Genomic DNA, 25,066 nt, shown 5'->3' with positions numbered 1-25,066 from the left:
GTCTTTTTAGTCATTATTTTGCATTGCTTTACTTTCCTCTTCAGTTCCTCTCCTCTTATACTTCCCTAATCCCCTTTCTTGCTGTCTATTTTAAAATATTGAGCTATAAAAGACATATGTATTAAGTGTTTTTAAGTTTTTTTTTTTTGAGATTTGTCATAAGAATTGTTCTCCCTCTAACCCTTAGCTCTTTGGAGGAAATGCACATGTTCTTTCATTGACATTCATTGTAATGATGATATTTATAATATTAAAGAGGGGAATTCCCTGGTGGTCCAGTGACTGGGACTCAGTGCTTTCACTGCCAAGGGCCCAGGCTCAATCCCTGGTCGGGGAACTAAGATCCCACAAGCCGCACAGTGCGGCCAAAAGAATAAAAATTTAAAAAATAAAAAAGATTAAAGAGAATTGTTGAGTTGGGCAGTTTCTTATATGACCCAGTAATCCCTCTCCCAAATATTTACCCACAAGAAATGAAAACACATCCACCAAACACATACACAGATACACATCACCAAAAAAACCTTGTATATAAATGTTTTCAATAACTTTATTCATAACAGCTCAAACTTGGAAATAACCCACATGTCCATCAGTAGATGAACGGATAAACAAATTAGAGTATATTCATACAATGGACTACAACTCAGCAAAAAAAAAAAATCAACTACTGATAAACACAAAAACGTGGGTGAATCTCAAAAACATGCTGAGTAAAAACAATCCAGGCGCAGAAGAGTACATACTCCACGATTCCATTTATATGAAATTCTAGAATAGGCAAAACTATAGTAACAAAAAGCAGATTAGTGATTGCCTAGGACTGATGTGGGGTGGATGATTCATGGCAAAGGATTAAGACAGAATTTTGTGGGGGTGATTAGAATGTTTGATGTCTTGACTGGGTGGTTATATAGGTGTATTTGTCAAAAATAATCAAAGTGTACATTTTAAATAAGTGTATTGTATGTAAATTATACCTCAATAAAGTTGATTTTTAAAGTTAAAAAGAATTGACTACTGTTTAGTCTTTTTGTTCTCATATCCATTCCTTCTCCTACCTTGCTCTCCTCTGTATTGTAGAGATACTGACTCTTTCAAGCTGCATTCACCAGGTTCCTTGACAGCTGACTTCCAGCTGAGATTTGCCCAGTGGGCGACATCGGCAGGAAATTGGAAGGTGGAAGGAAAGGAAAAAAGCCAAGATATTTCTTCCCTGTCCCCTACCTCAGTCCTAATGCTTGCTGCATCTCCTTTATAGCTTTGCTCCCTCTAAACCTGTCCATTGGAATTCCAGCTTTTGTCTGTGACACCAGTCCCTGAGCTCCAGAAACATCATCTTCTTCCATTTGTCCATCAGCCTAGAGATGGTAGCTGGTTTTAGCTTCCTAATCTTGCCTGCTATGGACTGAATATTTGTGTTCTCCAAAAATTCTTGTGTTTAAATCCAAACCCCCAAAGTGAAGGTATTAGGAGGTGGGGCCTTTGGGAAGTGATTAGGTTATGAGGGCACAGCCCTCATGAATGGGATTAGTGCCATTAAAGATGAGGTCCGGGCTTCCCAGGTGGCGCAGTGGTTGAGAGTCTGCCTGCTGATGCAGGGGACACGGGTTCGTGCCCCGGTCCGGGAAGATCCCACATGCCGCGGAGCGGCTAGGCCCGTGAGTCATGGCTGCTGAGCCTGCGCGTCCGGAGCCTGTGCTCTGCAACGGGAGAGGCCACAACAGTGAAAGGACCGCATACTGAAAAGAAAAAAAAAAAAAAGATGAGGTCCAACCACCTAGAGGGGTGGGATAGGGAGGGTGGGAGGGAGGGAGACACAAGAGGGAAGAGATATGGGGATATATGTGTATGTATAGCTGATTCACTTTGTTGTAAAGCAAAAACTAACACACCATTGTAAAGCAATTATACTCCAATAAAGATGTTAAAAAAAAAAAAATGAGGTCCAAGAGAGACCCCTCTCCTTTCTAAATGTGAGAACACAGTAAAAACCTGCTGTCTGTGCCAGACACTGAATCTGCCAGAACGCTGTTCATGGAACTCCTAGCCTCCAGAACTGTGAGAAATAAATTCCTGTTGTTTATAAGCCACCATATTTATGGTTTTTTTGTTTTAGCAGCCCAACCAGACTAAGACACTGCCTCACCTTCCCCTTTTGGCTTTTTAGCTCTTCTATCACTTGTGTAACCAATTTCCTGTATTCTATTCCCTCTGTTTTCTTAACTGGATCTCAATTGACACAATAACAAATAATACTTTAAAGAATGATAAAATATATATATAAAAGAACTTAAATGGACCAAGCTGACATTAAAGCAAGTTTAGGTCTTCAAAGGTACTACTCGAACACTGAGTTTACTTGAAGTCAGCAGTAAATGATTTCCTGGAATTAAAAATTATGAATAGGCTGCTAGTGGTTCAAGGGTAAGGAGGGAAGGATGAATAGGTAGAACATGGGATTTTTAGGGAAGCAAAGACTATTCTGTATGATACTACAATGGTGGATACAAATCATTAGACATTTGTCAAAAGCCATAGAACATACAACACAGTGATTCCTAGTGTAAACTATGTACTTTGGTTAATAATAATGTATCAATATTGGCTCATCAGTTGTAACAAATGTACCTCACTAGTGTAAGATGTTAATAATTGGGGAAACTGTGAGAGGGACTTACATATATCTGTGGTCTAGTGCCTAGGCAAATGTTTAAGGCTAGGCCTAATGACGAATGTTATATTGCAAATATAAAACTGTGTAATTTCTCATTCATATTTTTTCAATTGATGGAACGATAACTAATATATAAGTACTTTTTAAGATATACATATTTTTTTATTTATTTTTAGCTCTTTTGGGTCTTTGTTGCTGCGCGGGCTTTCTCTAGTTGCGGTGAGCGGGGGCTACCCTTCGTTGCAGTGCGCGGGCTTCTTATTGTCGTGGCTTCTCTTGTTGTGGAGCACAGGCTCCAGGCACGCAGGCTTCAGTAGCTGTGGCATGTGGGGTCAGTAGTTGTGGCCTGCGGGCTCTAGAGCTCAGGCTCAGTAATTGTGGCGCACGGGATTAGTTGCTCCGCAGCATGTGGGATCTTCCCGGACTAGAGCTCGAACCCGTGTCCCTTGCATCGGCAGGCAGATTCTTAACCACTGCACCACCAGGGAAGCCCACTTTTAAAGATATTAATTCGATTGTGTCGTCAAACTGACTTGTAGGGAGCAAGAGAATACCTGTCAACTGAAAAAACTGAGCACATAAATGTTTTCAAATAAGAACATCTTCCTCCTTTCTTCTCAATATACCCTACCTACATCCTCTACATCCTAGATTAATATTATAACTTTTAAATCATATCCATTTGCTGCCAAAAATATTACTGCTATATTACTGATTATTCCTCTTCTCTTGATGGCTAATATGTTCATACTGCAGCAAGAGTCCACAGGTGTCAAAATTAAAAATCACATCAGGTAATAACAGGTCCACATGCACTATTTTCATCAGTTTTAAAAAGCAAAGAAGTCCCCAAAACAGGTTCTAACTTTTTTCTTAATGTTTTAACCATTAATGATAACAATCTTTTTTTAATCTTGCTTAGTTCTTTGAGGAATAAAAAAAAATTAACTTATTATGACATGCTTATGAAATAGGAAGAGGGCAGGTGTTGATGGTAATTTCTGATGAGGATACTATAAATGGCAAAGATGTAATATATTCCTTCTATAATAAATGGTTCTTCTAAAATGAATTGACTCCAGGGACTTCCCTGGTAGTCCAGTGGCTAAGACTCCGTGCTCCCAATGCAGGTGGCCTGGGTTCAATCCCTGGTCAGGGAACTAGATCCCACATGTCACAACTAAGAGATTGCATGCCAGAACTAAAGATCCTGCATGCCGCAACTAAAAGATCCCACATGCCACAACTAAAGATCCCACACGCCACAACGAAGATCCCGCATGCCACAACTAAGACCCAGCACAGACAAATAAATAAATACATTTTTAAAAAATTAAAAAATAAAATGAATTGACTCAAAAAAATCCACTTCAACATTTTGCTACTAGTTTTCACTTTACAAAAACCAAAAAGCACTTTATGGTGGTTAAAAAAACCTATATTATCTAATTTTTTTTTAATTAATTAATTTATTTATTTTTGTCTGCATTGCGTCTTGCTGTGCGTGGGCTTTCTCTAGTTGTGGAGAGTGGGGGCTACTCTTCATTGCGGCGCACGGGCTTCTCATTGCGGTGGCTTCTCTTGTTGCGGAGCATTGGCTTTAGGCGCGCGGGCTTCAGTAGTTATAGCACGCGGGCTCAGTAGTTATAGCACGCGGGGTCAGTAGTTGTGCCTCACGGGCTCTAGAGCGCAGGCTCAGTAGTTGTGGCACACGGGCTTAGCTGCTCCACAGCATGTGGGATCTTCCAGGACCAGGGCTCGAACCCGTGTCCCCTGCATTGGCAGGTGGATTCTTAACCACTGCGCCACAAGGGAAGCCCTAATTCCCTTTATATATTTACTTAGAATAAATACATGCAAGAATTGAGTGATATTGATCATGTTCTCTTTTAGTCAGCAGATGCCTATTACCCACTCTGGAGCATTCATCAAAAAGTCCAACTGCTTTTTTATTTTATTTTATTTTATTTTGCCAACTGCTTTTTTAAATGAAAAGGAAGCAGACAACTAAATATGAAAACTCCACACAAAGGTGTCTCCTATGCTCAGATAATACCAGACACTTTATTCTTCATTGAGTGTGGAGCTGATGGAATTGAGCCACAGTGACATTTGTGACTAGAGGGGAAGATGGAAACGATTCCATTAACCTAGAGTGCTGTAACATATGGTAATCATAAGTGGTAGAATAGCTGGGTTGGACAAGGGTAAAGTAAGCCATGTGGCACAGACATTACCAATTACCACACATGGTAACCATGCTGATACAATGTAGCTTCTCCAGAAAGGAAATGATTTGGGCATATGAATTGGTTTTCTGGCTTATGAAAGAGTGATCTATAAATGACATATCTGGCACCAATATAGCACATGTGGTTTCCAGTAATTTTGCAAGTTGGGGCTATTAAGATTTGAAGAACCTCCATATACCTAAATGCATGCAGTTATTTGCACAATGCATTGCAGTTATTTGCACAAAGGCAGCAAATCAATATTTATGCAAAATAAACTTGGGTCATTCATATATAAAATTATTTTTCAAGTATCTTTTTTAAGTGTCACATAAAATCCTGGAATTTTGTATCTCTGAAAAAATAATTTTATGACTGTTTAAGGTATAAAGTTTATGGTCATGGCAAAAGTTCAAGATTAGATCTAAACTGTACTGGGAGATGGAATTACATTTGTTCCAAATATTGGCAAAAATATTGATTTTTGAAAGAAACATGATGAAAACTGTGTTTTAAGAAAATTAATATACAAATATTCTTTCAGAAGAAACACTGAAGGCTGAAAGATCAGTTGGGCAATGGAAGATAATGAGAGTACAGAAGAGAATGGTGTCAGTGGGAATGAAGATGAACACAAGAAACTAAAAGACACTCTACAGGAAGATCTGAAATTCTAAGAAGACACCTGAAGATGCAACTTAGGAAGAGCCAGTAACCCACCCAGAGAGGCTCTCAAGTGGCTATTCTGGCTATCTATTGCTGCAAAACAAACTACTGCAAAACTTAGTGGCTAAAACAAAAACGACCTAATAAGGACCTACTGTATAGCACAGGGAACTCTACTCAATACTCTATAATGGTGTGTATGGGAAAACAATCTAAAAAAGAGTGGATATATGTATATGTATAACTGATTCACTTTGCTGTACACCTGAAACTAACACAACATTGTAAATCAACTATACTCCAATAAAAATTAAAAAAAAAAAAGAACAACACTACCTGTAACTGGGAGACAAATTTGAAAACGATTAGGACAATTAAAATAGAACATTATAGGTTGAGTGTACAGCACAATAAATAAATAAGTAAATAAAACAAAAAGCACTTTACTGTATTTCACAGCTCTGTAGGTTGACTGGGCTCAGCTAGGTGGTTCTCACTTGCAGGTCTCGTGAGGTTGCAGCCTGATAGCAGTTGGTTAGGGATAAAATCATGGCTAGATGTCCAAGAGACTCACTCATATTCTACTTTTTTCCATTTATATTGAAAAAAAATTAAGCAATAAAATGACTAATATGTAAATTATTTTCAGGATATTAATTTGATTGTGTTGCCAAACTGGCAGTTGAGGCTGGCTGTTAACTGGGAGCTCAGCTGGGACTGTCAACTGTAATGCCCACACATAATGTCTCCAATGGCCTTAGGGCAATCAGAGGTCTTACATGGTAGCTTAGAGTTCCAAGATTGAGTATTTCAGTGAATAAGACAGAAGGTGTGACCTGGTGTCATAAATCAATAGCATTACTTCCGTGGTACTCTATTGGTCAAAGCAGTAATAGGCACATGTGGATACAAGAGAAGGGGACATAATATACCCCAACCTCCTGATGGGAGGAGTGTCAAAGAATTCATCTTGAAACTACCATAGTGACATTTACCTGCATGAATTTATGACAAAGTTTAGCAACTTAAACTTGGAAGCTCAGAAATTTGAGTGTTCCACAACCTAAGTGTCCATCAATGGATTATTGGATAAAGAAATTGTGGAATACATATATATATATATATGCATATATACATATACATACATACAATAGAATATTATTCAGCCACAAAAAAAAATGAGGAAATCCTGGGAACTTCCCTGGAGGTCCAGTGGTTAGGACTCCACAGTTCCACTGCAGGGGGCACAGGTTCGATCCCTGGTCAGGGAACTAAGATCCCACATGCTGCGTGGTGTGGCCAAAAAAAATAAAATGAGGAAATCCTGCCATTTGCAACAGCATGGATGGGCATTGAGGGCATTATGCTAAGTGAAGTAAGTCACACAGAGAAAGACAAACACTGTATGAGCTCACATATTTATAGAATCGAAAACAAACAAACCCATAGAAAATGAGATCAGATCTGAGGTTACCAGAGGCAGAGTGTTGGGGAAGGGGGAATTGGAGAAAGGTGGTCAAAAAGTACAAACTTCCAGTTACAAGATGAATAAGTATCAGGGATACATGCATGATGATTATAGTTAACACTGCTATATGATATACATGAAAGTCAAGAGAGTAAATCCTAATAGTTCTCATCCCAAGGAAAAAATTTTTTTTCTTTTTGCTTTCTATTTTAATTGTATCTATATGAGGTGATGGATGCTAACCAAACTTATTGCAGTAATCATTTTACAATATATGTAAGTCAAACCATTATGTACACCTTGAATTATGTCTCAATAAACTGGGGGAAAAAAAGAAATTTGAGTTTTCCAAACTTAATTACACGGGAGTATCTTAACTGACACTAACAAATCTCATAAGAAACTGATGTATAAAAATCACAATGACAACATATGAATTTACAATGAGAACTACTACTTCCATTGAGACCAGACAATTGTATCAATCTGGCTATAACCAAAGTACCTGGGAAATCAAACTATCAACAAATTGATAACTAACGTGCATGGGATCAGACAAGAGTTCATTTCATATTTAAAGCATCAAACCAAGAGAGCCTCATGCAACCATTTCCACAATCAGGATCAGCTATCAGGACCAATCTAAGAAGGACCCTCGTTCCCTTGAGCAGGGCTTGAGTGGTTAAACCAAAGTTAGCTCCATTTTGATCCTTTTTCTACCATACTCTATTGCTTGCCAACACTTCTGATTGACACATTTAAAGAATATGGCCCTATGCCATATTTTCCCAGGTTAGAGTTTCTAACCTAAACGTAATTGATATTTTGGGCCCAGTAATTCTTTGTTATGGGGGCCTGTAACGTACATTTTAGGATGTTTAGCAGCATACCTGATCTTTATCCACTAGATGCCAGTGGCACCTGTCCCTAGCTATTGTGATGAGCAACATATCTCCTAAATGTCCCCTGGGAGGCAAAATCACCCCAAGCTGAGAACCACTTCATTAATATAAGAGCGTGGACTCTGCAGTTAGACTTATTTTGACTTTCGGATAGGCTGTTTCCTAGTAGTATGACTTTGAGCAAGTCGTAAATTAAAATGTACATTCCTTGTTTTTGGTTGCCCAGCAGCTATACCCCTTTGCTAGCAGCATCTCAATCTCTTTGAGGGAATTACCTCTCCTACACTGTATGCAGTTTTGGTAGGCCTCCTCTTGCAGAAGCCACATATAACTGTACTGACGTTTTCCCCCAGATGCTACCACATTCCGGGGTCAGACACTGACCTAAGTTAGGTCAGTAGAATATTCTCTCCCCTGACTTTGAATCCTGACCAAGTAATAAGGATAGAGAAGGGTGATAGTTCATTCACCTCAGTGGGCTCCTACCATGAGACCATTCCTATGGTCCCTGCTGTCTGGGGCTCTGGAACTAATTAACTAGGTTATGCATTTCCAAGCTGGCTTTTTCTGCCTTCCTATTATTTCTGTAACATACAGTAAATGTTAGCTACTATTAGTAAGGGGTCTTGAAGATTCCATAGTTTAATCCTGAGAGCAAACTTATTTCTCTAGGGTCTTCCCTGGCGGTGCAGTGGTTAAGAATCCGCCTGCCAAAGCAGGGGACACGGGTTCGATCTCTGGTCTGGGAAGAGCCCACATGGCACAGAGCAACTAAGCCCGTATGCCACAACTACTGAGCCTGCGTGCCACAACTACTGAGCCTGTGTGCCACAACTACTGAAGCCCGCATGCCTAGAGCCCATGCTCTGCAACGAGAAGCCACTGCAATGAGAAGCCCACTCACCACAATGAACAGTAGCCCCCACTCGCTGCAACTAGAGAAAGCCCACGTGCAGCAATGAAACCCAACACAGCCAAAAAACAAACTTATTTCTCTAATTTCCAAGTTCTTAGAGTACAACTTGCTGACACTTGAGCATACCTGTTATAGAATTAATAATTTGGCAACTGACTAGATATGTAGTTATTGTGAGAGTAAGTCTTTGAGAAAGGTTCTGACATTAAGAGAAATGAAGTAGAAAAAGGAAACCAATTTGGGGAAAAATGGGTTTGGTTTTATATATGTCAAATATTTGATAAAACTATGACATTGTTAATTTAAAACAGATTGCAGTGGATTTGGAGCATGGGTGATAGAGCTTAACATGTTGATTTGGGACACAAAAGAGGATTAACATGACGACTGAAATAAGGACTAGAATAATTCTTTAGAGGTTAAGAGAGAAAAGTGCACATTCAACCGGATTCTGTCACTACAAACAGAATCCAATTCTGGCTGATTAAAAAAAAATTAATATTTATTAAATAAATGAATGAATAAACCCCAAAATTCATGAAGAAAAATGCATTAGCTATAATACTACCATATTTCACTAATTGTCCTACATAGAACTTGCCTTTAGAGTTTGGCTGATATAAGATAGAATACATTGGCATTTTTCATCTAACTGCCTTCTGAGACACCACTTACTCAGGGGCCCTTTGTCAAATTCAAAACTCAAGGCCATGGTTAACATACAAATAAATTCCAGATGGAGAGATTTAAACATAAAATTACATTTGTTTACAGTTCTCTAAGAAAAAATGGGATTATTTAATAATCATAGAATGGGAAGGTCTAAATAGGACACACAACTCAAACAAAAGTGAAAAACTGACAACATAAATATCTAATTTCTGTGAGACAAAAAAATAAGAAAAACTGGGGAAAATATCTGCCATATCACAAAGGCCTAATACCTTCCTTAATATGTAAAGAACTCTCACAGATTAAAAAGACCAACCACCCAATAAAAAAATGGACAAAAAATAAGAACAGTCAGTTCATAGAAAAGGAAACAGAGTAACTTGTAAGCAAATCAAAAAACATTCAAACTCACTTATAAAAAGAGAAAAGAACAAGAAAATGTTAATATCACACTATGAGATGTCATTTTAATAAACTTATCAAATTGGCAAAAAAGATAAAATATGATGTTAAGGGCATAAACAGCCTCTCTCAAAGAACATTGGTGGAAGTATACATTGGTAGTATCTCTGGAGGATATGTGGGCAACATCGATCAAAATTCTAAATGCACATACACTCTGACCAATTCCTTATATCCTCACGAAAAATTTGATTAATCTAAATATCCATCAATTTAAGAATGATTAAATAAAACGATATTGGTACAATGGAATATCACACAGTAATTTTTTAATTGAGAAAATTCTATATGTACCAATACAAAAATAAGGTGCAGTTTGGGTTAAGATTTAGGTGTTGAAGAAAAATTATATTTATATTTTAGATACATGGAATAGCTCTAGAAGATCACACAAGAAACTGGTAATGATGACTGCCCCCTAAAAATGAACTGAGTGACTAAGGTACAGGGGAGGAAAGAAGACTTACTTTTCACTGAATTTCAAATCTTGTGCAAATATTGCTTAGTAAAAAAAAAAATTAAAAAATAAAATAAAAAACAAAGACCAGAAAAACATTTTTCTCTTGAAGAGCTAATGATAGCAATTATGTTTCCCATTATTAGACCAAGAGTTATATAATCAATTATGTTTGCCTCTTTGCCTTGGTTTATATAACTTAATATAAATTCTCTTTACTTTGCTACTTCACTTTTTCTTATCTGTGTTAATTTTTAAATTTTGAAAATAGGTAGAACATAATTTCCATAAGTTCTCAAGCTCTTCTGAGTGACCCCAACTTTTACATTCTCATAAAATAAGCTATATGTAAAATCACTATCTGAGTATCGATGTATTTAAAAACTCACATCTTACTATACATAACGAGAGTCAAATGGATAGCTGAAGCAAAAAAGGCCTAAGTCAATGGTGAACTAAAACTGAAAACAGGCAAAGGAATATATTGTGGTCGAAAACACATGAAATCTTGTCAACATGTTTTATGCCAAAATCAGTTCTAAGGGAGCAAAATGTTCTGTAAATTCTAACAGTAACAGTAAATTTAGGCACTGACGTTAAGCCAGCCTCTCTCCTGCAACTCAGTGGGTTTTTCTAAAACGTAATAGAACATTTCAACATCATGTCTCAAAATTGAAATGCAATATATTGGAATGGAAACCCTAGAATTATTGATTTTTAAAATTAAAAATGTGTAAATGTCACTCTTCCATATTTCCAGTATTGTTCATTTAAAGTGAATATTTAATAAACGCCTCTGCAAAAACAGAAACCACAAAATTTTGACCAATGAATTTAGCAATCATTTAGTCCTATCTTTTTTTTTTTGACATCTTTATTGGAGTATAATTGCTTTACAATGGTGTGTTAGTTTCTGCTTTATAACAAAGTAAATCAGTTATACATATACATGCGTTCCCATATCTCTTCCCTCTTGCGTCTCCCTCCCTCCCATCCTCCCTATCCCACTCCTCTAGCTAGGTGGTCACAAAGCACCAAGCTGATCTCCCTGTGCCATGCAACTGCTTCCCACTAGCTATCTATTTTACGTTTGGTAGCGTATATATGTCCATGCCACTCTCTCACTTTGTCCCAGCTTACCCTTCCCCCTCCTCATATCCTCAAGTCCATTCTCTAGTAGATCTGTGTCTTTATTCACGTCTTGCCCCTAGGTTCTCTATGACCATTTTTGTTTTCTTAGATTCCATATATATGTGTTAGCATATGGTATTTGTTTTTCTCTTTCTGACTTACTTCACTCTCAATGACAGACTCTAGGTCCATCCACCTCACTACAAATAACTCAATTTCATTTCCTTTTATGGCTGAGTAATATTCCATTGTATATATGTGCCACATCTTCTTTATCCATTCATCTGTTGATGGACACTTAGGTTGCTTCCATGTCCTGTCTATTGTAAATAGAGCTGCAATGAACATTTTGGTACATGACTCTTTTTGAATTATGGTTTTCTCAGGGTATTTGCCCAGTAGTGGGATTACTGGGTCATATGGTAGTTCTATTTTTAGTTTTTTAAGGCACCTCCATACTGTTCTCCATGGTGGTGCTGAATTCTCTTAGCTTTTGCTTGTCTGTAAAGCTTTTAATTTCTCTGTCAAATCTGAATGAGATCCTTGCTGGGTAGAGTAATCTTGGTTGTAGGTTTTTCTCCTTCATCACTTTAAATATGTCCTGTCACTCCCTTCTGGCTTGCTGAGTTTCTGCTGAAAGACCAGCTGTTAACCTTATGGGCATTCCCTTGTGTGTTATTTGTTGTTTTTCCCTTGCTGCTTTTAATATTTGTTCTTTGTATTTAATTTTTGAGAGTTTGATTAATATGTGTCTTGGCAAGTTTCTCCTTGGATTTATCCTGTATGGGACTCTCTTTGCTTCCTGGACTTGATTAACTATTTCCTTTCCCATATTAGGGAAGTTTTCAACTATAATCTCTTCAAATATTTTCTCAGTCCCTTTCTTTTTCTCTTCTTCTTCTGGCACCCCTATAATTCAAATGTTGGTGTGTTTAATGTTGTCCCAGAGGTCTCTGAGACTGTCCTCAATTCTTTTAATTCTTTTTTCTTTATTCTGCTCTGCAGTAGTTATTTCCACTATTTTATCTTCCAGGTCACTTATCCGTTCTGCTGCCTTAGTTATTCTGCTATTGATCCCTTCTAGAGCATTTTTAATTTCACTTATTGTGTTCTTCATCACTGTTTGTTTGCTCTTTAGTTCTTCTAGGCCCTTCTTAAATGTTTCTTGCATTTTCTCTATTCTATTTCCAAGATTTTGGATCATCTTTACTATCATTATTCTGAATTCTTTTTCAGGTAGACTGCCTATTTCCTCTTCCTTTGTTAGGTCTGGTGGGTTTTTGCCTTGCTCCTTCATCTGCTGTGTGTTTTTCTGTCTTCTCATTTTGCTTAACTTACTGTGTTTGGGGTCTCCCTTTCGTACACTGTTCCTGTCTTGCCAGCTGTTTGGCATAGAGTGTCCAGCACTGCAGCTTGCTGGTCGTTGAGTGAAGTTGGGTCTTGGCGTTGAGATGGGGATCTCTGGGAGATTTTCGCCATTTGATATTACGTGGAGTTGGGAGGTCTCTTGTGGACCAGTGTCTGAACTTGGCTCTCCCACCTCAGAATCACAGCCCTGACGCCTGGCTAGAGCACCAAGAGCCTGTCATCCACATGGCTCAGAATAAAAGGGAGAAAAATATAGAAGGAAAGAAAGAAAGAAAGAAGATAAAGTAAAATAAAATAAAAAATAATTATTAAGAAAAAAATTTTAAGAAGTAAAAAAAGCCAAACCAAAACAAAAAAACATACAGGCAGAACCTTAGGACAAATGGTAAAAGCAAAGCTATACAGTCAAAATCACACAGAGAAGCATACACATACACACTCACAAAAAGAGAAAAAGTGAAAAAAATATATATATCTTTGCTCCCAAAGTCCACCTCCTCATTTTGGGATGATTCGTTGTCTATTCAGGTATTCCACAGATACAGGGTACATCAAGTTGATTTTCGAGATTTAATCCGCTGCTCCTGAGGCTGCTGGGAGAAATTTCCCTTTCTCTTCTTCGTTCGCACAGCTCCTGGGGTTCAGTTTTGGATTTGGCCCCGCCTCTGTGTGTAGGTTGCCTGAGGGCGTCTGTTCTTCCCTCAGACAGGATGGGGTTAAAGGAGCAGCTGATTCGGGGGCTCTGGCTCACTCAGGCCAGGGGGACGGAGGGGTACAGAGTGCGGGGCGAGCCTAGGCGGCAGAGGCCAGCATGACATTGCACCAGCCTAAGGCGCCGTGCGTTCTCCCTGGGAAGTTGTCCCTGGATCACGGGACCCTGGCAGTGGCGGGGCTACACAAGCTCCCGGGAGGGGCAGTGTGGATAGTGACCTGTGCTCGCACACAGGCTTCTTGGTGGCGGCAGCAGCAGCCTTAGCGTCCCACGCCCGTCTCTGGGGTCCGCGCTGATAGCCGCAGCTCGCGCCCATCTCGGAGCTCCTTTTAAGCGGCGTTCTTAATCCCCTCTCCTCGCGCACCAGGAAACAAAGAGGCAAGAAAAAGTCTCTTGCCTCTTCAGCAGTTCCAGACTTTTCCTGGACTCCCTCCTGGCTAGCTGTGGCGCACTAGCCCCCTTCAGGCTGTGTTCACACAGCCAACCCCACTCCTCTCCCTGGGGTCCGACCTCCGAAGCCCGAGCCTCAGCTCCCAACCCCCGCCCGCCCCGGCGGGTGAGCAGACAAGCCTCTCGGGCTGGTGAGTGCTGGTCGGCCCTGATCTTCTGTGCGGGAATCTCTCCACTTTGCCCTCCGCACCCCTGTTGCTGCGCTCTCCTCCACGGCTCCAAAGCTTCCCCCCCTCTGCCACCCGCAGTCTCCACCCGCGAAGGGGCTTCCTAGTGTGTGGAAACCTTTCCTCCTTCACGGCTCCCTCCCACTGGTGCAGGTCCCGTCCCTATTCTTTTGTCTGTTTTTTCTTTTTTCTTTTGCCCTACCCAGGCACCTGGGGAGTTTCTTGCCTTTTGGGAGGTCTGAGGTCTTCTGCCAGCGTTCAGTAGGTGTTCTGTAGGAGCTGTTCCACATGTAGATATATTTCTGATGTATTTGTGGAGAGGAAGGTGATCTCTACGTCTTACTCTTTCGCCATCTTGAAGCTCCTCTCAGTCCTATCTTATTTTATAAATTTTATAAGAGAAGGGCATGAGAAAATAAAGGTGTTTAAATTGACATGGCTTATTAATGTCTCGGCTGGAATTAGGATCCAGGTCTTCTGACTCTAGTCCTATCTTCTCTCTACCACATTTTATTTTAATTTTATCACTGGTAACTAGTTGTAAACATTTTAGTAAGAACATTATTAACAAGAAAAACAAAATACAGTAATTAGAGAGAAAATTAAAATAGCTGATCTGGGAAATGAAAATAAGTCTATTAGGGTTAAAATTTAAGCTACTAGGAATAGCTTGAAAATATTCCAAAGACAAATTAACTGTCCCAAACTTGATAAATAAAAATCAATAAAAGTTTCAAGAAACAAAAAGTTTACTCATATACAGTTATATTAAAACACTATTAGAAACAACCCAAATGTCTATCAACAGATGAATGGATAAGCAAAATGTGGTATATACACACAATGGAATATTACATAGGCATAAAAAGGACTGAAGTTCTTCTACATGCTACAACATGGATGAACCTTGAAAACATTATGCTAAGCGAAACAAGCCAGACACAAAAGGAAAAATATTGTATGAGTCTTATCACTTATATGAAATATATATGATAAGCAAATTCATAGAAATAGAAAGTAGAGTAGAGATTACCAGGAGCTGGTGGAGGAAATAATGAAGAGTTATTGCTTAATGGGTACAGAGTCTCTGTTTGGGTGATGAAAAGTTTTTAAAATACTGGAGGGACTTCCCTGGTGGCACAGTGGTAAAGAATCCGCCTGCCAATGCAGGGGACACGGGTTCAATCTCTGGTCAGGAAGATCCCACATGCTGCGGAGCAACTAAGCCCATGTGCCACAACTACTGAGTCCATGCACCACAAATACTGAAGCCTGCGCGCCTAGAGCCCATGATCCACAACAAGAGAAACCACTGCAATGAAAAGCCTGTGCATCGCAACGAAGAGTAGCCCCTGCTGGCCGCAACTAGAAAAAGCCCACGTGCAGCATCGAAGACCCAACACACACCCCCAAAAAATAAATAAAATAGTGGAGATGGTCCTACAACAATTAAAAATGTCACTGAATTATACACTTAAAAATGGTTAAAATGGCAAATTTTAAGTACTATTTTATCCCAATCTTAAAAAAAAAAAATTTAAAAGACCACTATTAAATTACCTATATTTATTTTATAATAAAAAATGTTCAGAAACACCATCCTATGCATGACCAAAGGTTCTAAATCTTATTTGAAATATTTATTCATACAAGCCGTTGTTAAATGTGTATGTGTTACGCAGTAGATGGATGGATGGATTGATGGAGGGATGGAGGGATGGATAGATGAAAAGAATGAAAGCATACAGGCCAGCCTATCACACCTAACTGACAGAGTTGCTAGAAAGATCAAATTAAATGATGTAAAAGTGTCTCAAAATCATAAGGCACTATATATTTTGTGTTACATATCTCCAGAATTGAAGCTAAAAGTGATAATACGTTGGGAAAAAATACAGTTTCAATAAAGGATAAAATGTTTGTAAAACCAAGGAAGAATTACTTTTAAAAAGTGTCTGCATGTTTTAAAAATTACAGGCATATCTCATTTTATTTTGCTTCACAGATATTATTTTTTACAAACTGAAGGTTTGTGACAACCCTTTACTGAGCAAGTTTATTGCGCCATTTTCCCAACAGTATTTGCTCATTTCATGTCTCTGTGTCACATTTTTAGTAATTCTTGCAATATTTCAAACTTCATTATTGTTATATTTGTTATGTTGATCTGTGATCAACGATCTTTGTTGTTACTCTTGCAAGAAGATTATGGCTCGTTGAAAGCTTGCAGCTTTTAGGGACTTCCCTCGTGGTCCAGTGGTTAAGAATCCACCTTCCAATGCAGGGGACGCAGGTTTGATCCCTGGTCAGGGAACTAAGATCCCACGTACCACAAGGCAACTAAGCCCGCGTGCTGCAACTACAGAGCCCATGCGCTCTGGAGCCCGTGCGCCGCAACTAAGACTCAACGCAGCCAAAAATAAATAAATTAAAATATATATATATAAAAAGAGTGCTATATTTTAAAAAAAAGAAAGCTTGCAGTTTTTAGCAATAAAGTATTTTTAGGCAATAAAGTATTTTTAATTAAGGTGTGTACTTTTTTTTTAGACATAATGCTACTGCACACTTAATAAACTACAGTATGGTATAAACAAAACTTTTGTATGTACTGGGAAACCAAAAAAGTTTGTGTGACTTGCTTTAATATTTGCTTTATTGCAGTGGCCTGGTACCAAACCACACTATTTCTGAGGTATGCCTGTTCTACATATTTTATAATTAAGAAAAAATATACTCCTTAAAAATAAAGCTTGCAAAAAGCTAAGGAACTATCCTCTTTTTTCTTTCTGTTTCATAAATGGGAATAACCATCTATGAAAAGTTGAAAAATGGTAGAATATCTGTCCCAGTGCTTTTCGAACTTTAATGTGCATATTACATATGAATTACCCAAAGATCATTATTTCTTGAATCATGTTGCCACATGATTTGAGGGGCTGAATAGTGGCTTCCCCAAAACGTTTCCATCCTAATCCTCGAAATTTGTGAATCCTAATTTACATGCGAAAGGGACTTTGCAGATATGATTAAATTAAGACCTCAAGATGGGGATATTATCCTGGATTATCTGACTGGGCCCTAAATGTAATCCCAAGTGTCCTTTTAAAGGGAGGGCAGGAGGAGAGTGAGAAAAAGGTGATGGAAACATAGAAAGAGAGAGACTGGAGGATGCTACGCTGCAGTCTTTGAAGATGGGCTATGAACCAAGGAATGCAGGCAGTTTCTAGAAGCTAGAAAAAGCAACGAAACAGATTTTCCCAAAGACCCTCCAGGAGGATGCAGGCCTGCTGACACCTTGATTTTAGCCCTTTGAAACTGCTTTCAGACTTGTGTTCTTGTTGTATTTTTATTTTATTTTTGGCTGCACCACATCACATGGCTTCTGGGATCTTAGTTCCCCAACCAGGGATCAAACCCGGGCCCTCTGCAGTAAGAGTTCAAAGTCCTAACCACTGGCCTGCCAGGGAACTCCCCAGACTTGTGCTCTTTTAAGCCACTAACCTATAGTAATTTATTACAAGCAGCAAGAGGAAATTAATACAAATCATACATTATGATACAAATCATAATTTCGATTTCTTTAAAAAGGAACTTACATGCTTATTAGAAGTGTTGTTTATAACACTAAAAATACAGTAATAACTAAAACTCCAAAAAGAAGTTTTAAGAGTATGCACAACCATTAAAAACTATCACAGAGGGACTTCCCTGGTGGCGCAGTGGTTAAGAATCCACCTGCCAACGCAGGGGACATGGGTTCGAGCTTTGGTCCAGGAAGATCCCACATGCCGCGGAGCCAACTAAGCCCGTGCGCCACAACTACTGAGCCTGTGCTCTAGAGCCCATGAGCCACAACTACTGAGCCCGTACACCACAACTACTGAAACCCGTGCGCCTAGAGCCCGTGCTCCACGAGAAGCCACCGCAACGAGAAGCCTGCGCACCACAACGAAGAGTAGCCCCCGCTCTCTGCAACTAGAGAAAGCCCGCGCGGAGCAACAAAAACCCAATGCAGCCATAAATAAATAAATAAATTTATTTATTTTTTAAAAAGTCAAAGAAAAATTTAGTTATGTGGAATACATGAGGATATATTAAGAATTTTAAAAAGCAGGTTACAATACTATATAATTTTTTTTTAATTATACTTATGTGTATTTTGTTTCCTATAGTGTTACAGACTGAATTGTGTCTCCCCAAAGTTCTTATGTTATTCTTATTCTCTAACCTCCAATGTGATTATACTTGGTGACAGGGCTTTTAGGAGGTAATTAAGGTTAAATGAGGTCAGAAGAGCAGGGTCCTTATGATAGAATTAGCACCATTATAAGAACAGACACCTGAAAGCTTGCTCACTCATGCTCTCAATCTCTAACCATCATGTGAGAACATAGTGAGAAGAGGCCATGGAAGAGATCTCCTATTATACCAGAAACAACCTGCTAGCACCATTATCTTGGACTTCTAGCCTCTAGAACTGTGAGAAAATAAACTTCTTTTAAGCCACCCAATCTATGGGATTTTGCCACGGCAGCACAAGCTACTACTACAGATTTTAGTATTGAGAAGTGGGGTGTTGCTTTAAGGAATACCTAAAAATGTGGAAGAAACTTTGGAACAGTAATGGGTGGAGGCTGGAAGAGTTTGGAGGTGGCATGCTAGAAATATGGGTATTAAAGGTGATTCTGGTGAGATCTGAAATGGAAATGAGGAACATGTTATTGGAAACTGGAGAAAAGGTGACCCTTGTTATAAAGTGGCAAAGAACTGGCTGAATTTAGTGTTCTGTGGAAGATAGAACTTCCAAGTAATGAAACTGGCTATTTAGCTGAGGTTTCTAAGTGAAGTACTGATGGAGTGGCTTGGCTCCTCCTGTTTATAGTAAAATGCAAAATGAGATATATGAAGAAATTGTTAAGCAAAAAGGAACCGGAACCTAAAAATTTGGAAAATTCTCAGCCTATCTATATTGCAAATTAGACAGCATGTTCTGATGAGGACATCAAGGGTGTGGCTGGATCATCACTCCATAAAAAGCTTATGGTATTATAAGAGCCAAAACAATGCCAGTTTGAACTGAAGGGGTTAGAGACAGGACAAAGTGAAGGAAGGCTGACCGACTTCTTGGATTTGAAAGGACTGGAGAGCTATTTTGCTGCAAACATCAGCTATTCTTCAAGAAGAGGGAAAAATGACCCTGAAGGCCATTCAGAGGTCATCAGGGATACTACCTCATTTTCAACAGGCCAGATGGCCTCTGCCAGAGGTCAGGGGCAGAACCTCCACCTAGAGTTGTGGGGTGATGCTGCCATGCCAGTGGGCCTGGAAGGCAGAGTATCAAACCAAAAAGGATTAATGTCAAGCCTTAAGATCTAATGGAATTTGCCTGGCTAGGTTTTGGACTTCCTGGGGACCCATCACTCCATTTTTCCTTCTGATTTCTTCCTTTAGAATGAGAATGTCTATCCTACCATTGTATTTCGGAAAGACTTGTCAGGTTTCACAGGTTCACAGCTGGAGAAGAATTCTGCCTCAGAAAGAACTGTACCTGAGGACTTCCCCACTCCCAACACAGGCGGCCCGGGTTCAATCCCTGGTCAGGGAACTAAATCCCACACGTATGCCGCAACTAAGAGTTCACACGCCACAACTAAGACCCAGCACAACCAAATAAAAATAAATATTAAAAAAAAAAACTGTACCTGGAATCTCACTGGCATCTGATTTAGAGATTATTTTAATCAGACTTTGTACTTTAGAGTTGATGCTGGAATGAGTTAAGACTTTGGGGGCTGTTGGGATAGAATGTATTTTGCATGTGAGAAGGACATGAATTTGCGGGGACCAGCGGCAGAATGCTATGGACTGAAATGTGTCCTCTCAAAATTCATATGTTGAAGCCCTACCTCCAATGTGACTATTTGGAGATAGGGCTTTTAGGAGGTAATTAATGTTAAATGAGGTTATAAGGGTGGATTTCTCACAGGATTGGTGGTCTTATAAGACAGGAAGAGAGAACGGTCTCTATCTCTGCGCATTCACCTAGGAAAGTCCTTGTGAGCCAACAGTGAGAAGGCAGCTGTCTGCAAGCAAGGAAGACAGCCCTTACCAGAACCAGACCATACTGGGACACTGAGAAAATACCATGAGAAAATTCTGTTGTGTAAGTCTATGGTATTTTGTTTCTGCAGCCCAAGCGGACTAAGTGTATATTATAACTAGAAAAATAAATATCTTTTCAGCAGCACAACTTTGAAAGGCTATATGAAAATTTTATTTAAAAAGAGTTGCAACAAAAAGAAATACACTTGAAAAAAAAATACACTTGGCTTTGTCAATATTCAGGGTCTCATTTTTTTTAACATCTTTATTAGAATATAATTGCCTTACAATGGTTTCTGCTTTATAACAAAGTGAATCAGTTATACATATACATATGTTCCCATCTCTCTTCCCTCGTGTCTCCCTCCCTCCCACCCCTCTAGGTGGTCACAAAGCACCGAGCTGATCTCTCTGTGCTGTGCGGCTGCTTCCCACTAGCTATCTATTTTACGTTTGGTAGTGTATATATGTCCATGCCACTCTCTCACTTTGTCCCAGCTTACCCCTCCCCCTCCCCATATCCTCAAGTCCATTCTCTAGTAGGTCTGTGTCTTTATTCACGTCTTGCCCCTCGGTTCTCCATGACCATTTTTTTCCCTTAGATTCCATATATGTGTTAGCATATGGTATTTCTGACTTACTTCACTCTGTATGAGACTCTAGGTCCATCCACCTCACTACAAATAACTCAATTTCACTTCTTTTTATGGCTGAGTAATATTCCATTGTATATACGTGCCACATCTTCTTTATCCATTCATCTGTTGATGGACACTTAGGTTGCTTCCATGTCCTGGCTATTGTAAATAGAGCTGCAATGAACATTTTGGTACATGACTCTTTTTGAATTATGGTTTTCTCAGAGTATATGCCCAGTAGTGGGATTGCTGGGTCGTATGGTAGTTCTATTTTTAGTTTTTTAAGGAATCTCCATACTGTTCTCCATAGTGGCTGTATCAATTTACATTCCCACCAACAGTGCAAGAGGGCTCCCTTTTCTCCACACCCTCTCCAGCATTTATTGTTTGTAGATTTTTTGATGATGGCCATTCTGACTGGTGTGAGATGATATCTCATTGTAGTTTTGATTTGCATTTCTCTAATGATTAATGATGTTGAGCATTCTTTCATGTGTTTGTTGGCAATCTGTATATCTTCTTTGGAGAAACGTTTATTTAGGTCTTCTGCCCATTTTTGGATTGGGTTGTTTGTTTTTTTGATATTGAGCTGCATGAGCTGCTTGTAAATTTTGGAGATTAATCCTTTGTCAGTTGCTTCATTTGCAAATATTTTCTCCCATTCTGAGGGTTGTCTTTTTGTCTTGTTTATGGTTTCCTTTACTGTGCAAAAGCTTTTAAGTTTCATTAGGTCCCATTTGTTTATTTTTGTGTTTATTTCCATTCCTCTAGGAGGTGAGTCAAAAAGGATCTTGTGATTTATGTCAGAGTGTTCTGCCTATGTTTTCCTCTAAGAGTTTGATAGTGTCTGGCCTTACATTTAGGTCTTTAATCCATTTTGGGGTCTCATAGTTCTTTTAAAGTACAGTGTTATAATGCTTTATAAAATGATCTCTTAACAGTATCTGATGCCTGGTAACACTGATATTTATCACTTAACAACCCCCTTACTCTCTTGACGTTATGATTTGAGTAGATAGAATATAAAATGACAGGTAATTTTTTATAATGATTGCATTAATTATAATAAAAACATATGGGGCTTCCCTGGTGGTGCAGTGGTTGAGAGTCTGCCTGCCGATGCAGGGGACGCGGGTTCATGCCCCGGCCCGGGAAGATCCCACATGCCGCGGAGCGGCTGGGCCCGTGAGCCATGGCCGCTGAGCCTGCATGTCTGGAGCCTGTGCTCCGCAACGGGAAAGGCCACAACAGTGAGAGGCCCACGTACCACAAAAAAAAAAAAAAAAAAAAAAAAAAAAACCATATGCCTTAAAGTGCTCAAAAATAAGATAGTTACAATTAGTTATCCTATACTAAAGTAGTCATTTGAAATTAGTCTTACATAATTAGGATGACCATAAGCCTGATTTGCCTGGGACAGTCCTGATTTATGTCCTGGTATAATTGTTAGCAGTGCCTATTTTCATTCTTTAAAAAGTCCTTGCCAACTATGGTTAGTCTATGTATAATCAATTACAGAATAATTACATTTTTTAAATTTTATGAATTTAGTGTTCAGTCTGGGACAGGAAATACCAACTGTCACTGAAGTCTGGAAAATATGGTTGTCACGGTATATAATATTCAATTACTTAAATAATTTTCTTCCACTGGGAGTTAAAGTAAATTTTGTAAATGAATTAAGAAGCACTAAGAACCAGGTACCAAAACATTTTTAAATTTTGAAACCACTCAAGAATCCAAATTTTTAATTTATTCAAGCAGTATTAAGATTATTCAAAGGAAAAATGTCAATACACCTAGAACTGGATCACACCATGTTTCAAAAATATAGAAATAAATGACTGTGAGCTTATCAACTTGACAACATAGATGTATGTTCCAGTCAATGTTCTAGATGGGATAACAACTCTAAAGTCCTTCCTTTAATGTTACAAAATAACATTAAAAAATGAACAAATGACTTAGATTTTAGGATCGGGGTCACTAAGATCAGACTGGTCATCCAAAATGTGTATCCTACTCATAAACTGAATGTAATGATATGCTGACTCATGGTGCTGGCTTTTCTTCATAATGGAAACATGTCATTTTTAAGAATTATCAAAGCTACATTTAAAGAGGAGAGCACAATAGGAATGTGAAAAAAATCTTTTCTTCCTAGAAATGTCTAGGCAATTGGCAAAGAAAGGAGGAGAAAACAGTCTGAATATTAAATTCAGATTGGCCACAAGCGATCAGCTTTCCACATTTGCAAAATACAATAACTGTATCATCTCTACTGAATGTTATTGAAAATGAAAACAGGGTTAAATACAACTGTAGAACACTGCTTAGTTTAGAAAAACTTTCAGAGAATCCTATTTGTTAAGTGTTTTCACTTAATATAGACCTGATCCATTCATTCACCATTCACTTAATATAGACTGGATTCATTCACGCCATAGTGTTTATATTCTAAAGTAACGAGTCTACTACTTGTAAGCACTGCATCTCTCACAGCATCAATACACATGTATACTCTGAGACTAGTCTTTGGATTCCTTTTCTTCCTCTGAGTCCCGTGACCGCTTCCGGATATTCAATGAACCTTCTGTTTGCAATGAACATGCAGTAGCAACAACAGCATCTCTAAATCCCTGAGGCTGCAAAATGAAAAAATATACAAGTATGCTTTAAGAACATCTAAAATAACAACTGGTCTTCCAAATATTTTAAAGTAATTGATAAAAGAGCTACTTTATTCTTGGGATAGAAGTTATCAACCACTGTGAATGAAGAGGATAAACCTCAAAGATAGCCAGGGCTACAATGGGGTAATTTTTATCTAGAGTATGTGTATGTCTTTACTTATACATACACACACACAGAAATACAGTACATTATAAAAACATTCTCTAAAAGTCAATCCTAACAAACTTTACAGTGGCTCTATTAGAAGAGGTGAAAGGAATTAACATGCACTAATTACTCAGGTACTTTAGAAATATTTTCACAATTAAATACTCTAATGAATTGGGAGATTGGGATTGACATATATACACTAATATGTATAAAACAGATAACTAATGAGAACCTGCTGTATAGCACAGGGAACTCCACTTCGCTGTACAATAGAAACTAACACAACATTGTAAAACAACTATACCCCAATAAAAATAAATACGCTAAAATAAAATGTCCCGATTAGATACTTTAAATGCACTTTTACATGCAAAGACTAAGTAGATAATTCAGTTTCAGAATCTCCTTCTATTTCTGTTTTTGTCCTTAAAAAATGAGACACTAAGAATATATCTGATTCAACACTATTGATAAATATGCATTATTTTAGCCAAAAATTTATTTTCTATGATGTAAAATTACTGGAAAATTAACACTTTAAAGTGGGATATATTTCACTTATATGTGGAATCTAAAAAAACAACAAGAAACTAGTGAATACAACAAAAAAGAAGCAGACTTACACATACAGAGAACAAACTAGTGGTCACCAGTGGGAAGAGGAAAGTGGGGAGGGGCAATAATGAGGTAGGGGATTGAGATGTACAAACTACAACACTATGCATAAAATAAACTACCAGGATATTATTGTACAACATGGGGAATATAGCCAGTATTTTACAATAACTATAAATGGAGTATAACCTTTAAAAATTGTGAATCACTATAATGTACACGTGTAACTTATATAATTTTACATATCAACTATACTTCAATAAAAAAAGAAAAAAGTGGGATATATTTGATGACTATGATAGATCAAAATGAGTAATGCTGGTATTTTTTTCTTTTCTGAAAATCTTTAACGACTTTCACTTTAAAAATCTAATATCCTGACATTACACATGGCACGGAGCACACTCCCCTATAAATAAGTATTTCCTCTGTTCTTAAGAATAAATTTCAGTTTAATTGTGACTAGAGAATTCTTACATATACTACTATTTTGGGGATAATGTTCTAAGCGTCAAAAGCTGTCCTCAAATATGCTTGCTGCCTACAGAAGTTAACAGAAGCAATTTGTAAATGCTCTCTTGAGAT

The 25,066-nt window shown here is 38.4% G+C and overlaps 1 protein-coding gene across 5 annotated transcripts in view; it reads right to left on the bottom strand.

Moving 5' to 3' along the window:
• Nucleotides 1-548: 548 nt before the first annotated feature.
• RAD51C (RAD51 paralog C) overlaps nt 549-25,066 on the bottom strand; it is a 53,726-nt gene continuing 29,208 nt past the window's right edge. For 4 of the 5 annotated variants that reach the window (XM_067714096.1, XM_067714100.1, XM_067714101.1 and 1 more), the window contains one exon: nt 20,534-23,667. In XM_067714096.1, the coding sequence (XP_067570197.1) occupies nt 23,551-23,667 (117 nt within the window). In that variant the 3' untranslated portion in view covers nt 20,534-23,550. Of the gene's footprint in view, nt 1,743-20,533; nt 23,668-25,066 lie in introns of those variants that run through there. The other variant, XM_067714099.1, reaches the window with a different exon arrangement.

This window comes from Pseudorca crassidens, chromosome 19 (genome assembly GCF_039906515.1).
Source record: "Pseudorca crassidens isolate mPseCra1 chromosome 19, mPseCra1.hap1, whole genome shotgun sequence".
Classification (NCBI taxonomy): domain Eukaryota; kingdom Metazoa; phylum Chordata; class Mammalia; order Artiodactyla; family Delphinidae; genus Pseudorca; species Pseudorca crassidens.
The sequence above is the reverse complement of the archived record's forward strand: the minus strand, read 5'-3'. Positions and strand labels throughout refer to the sequence as shown.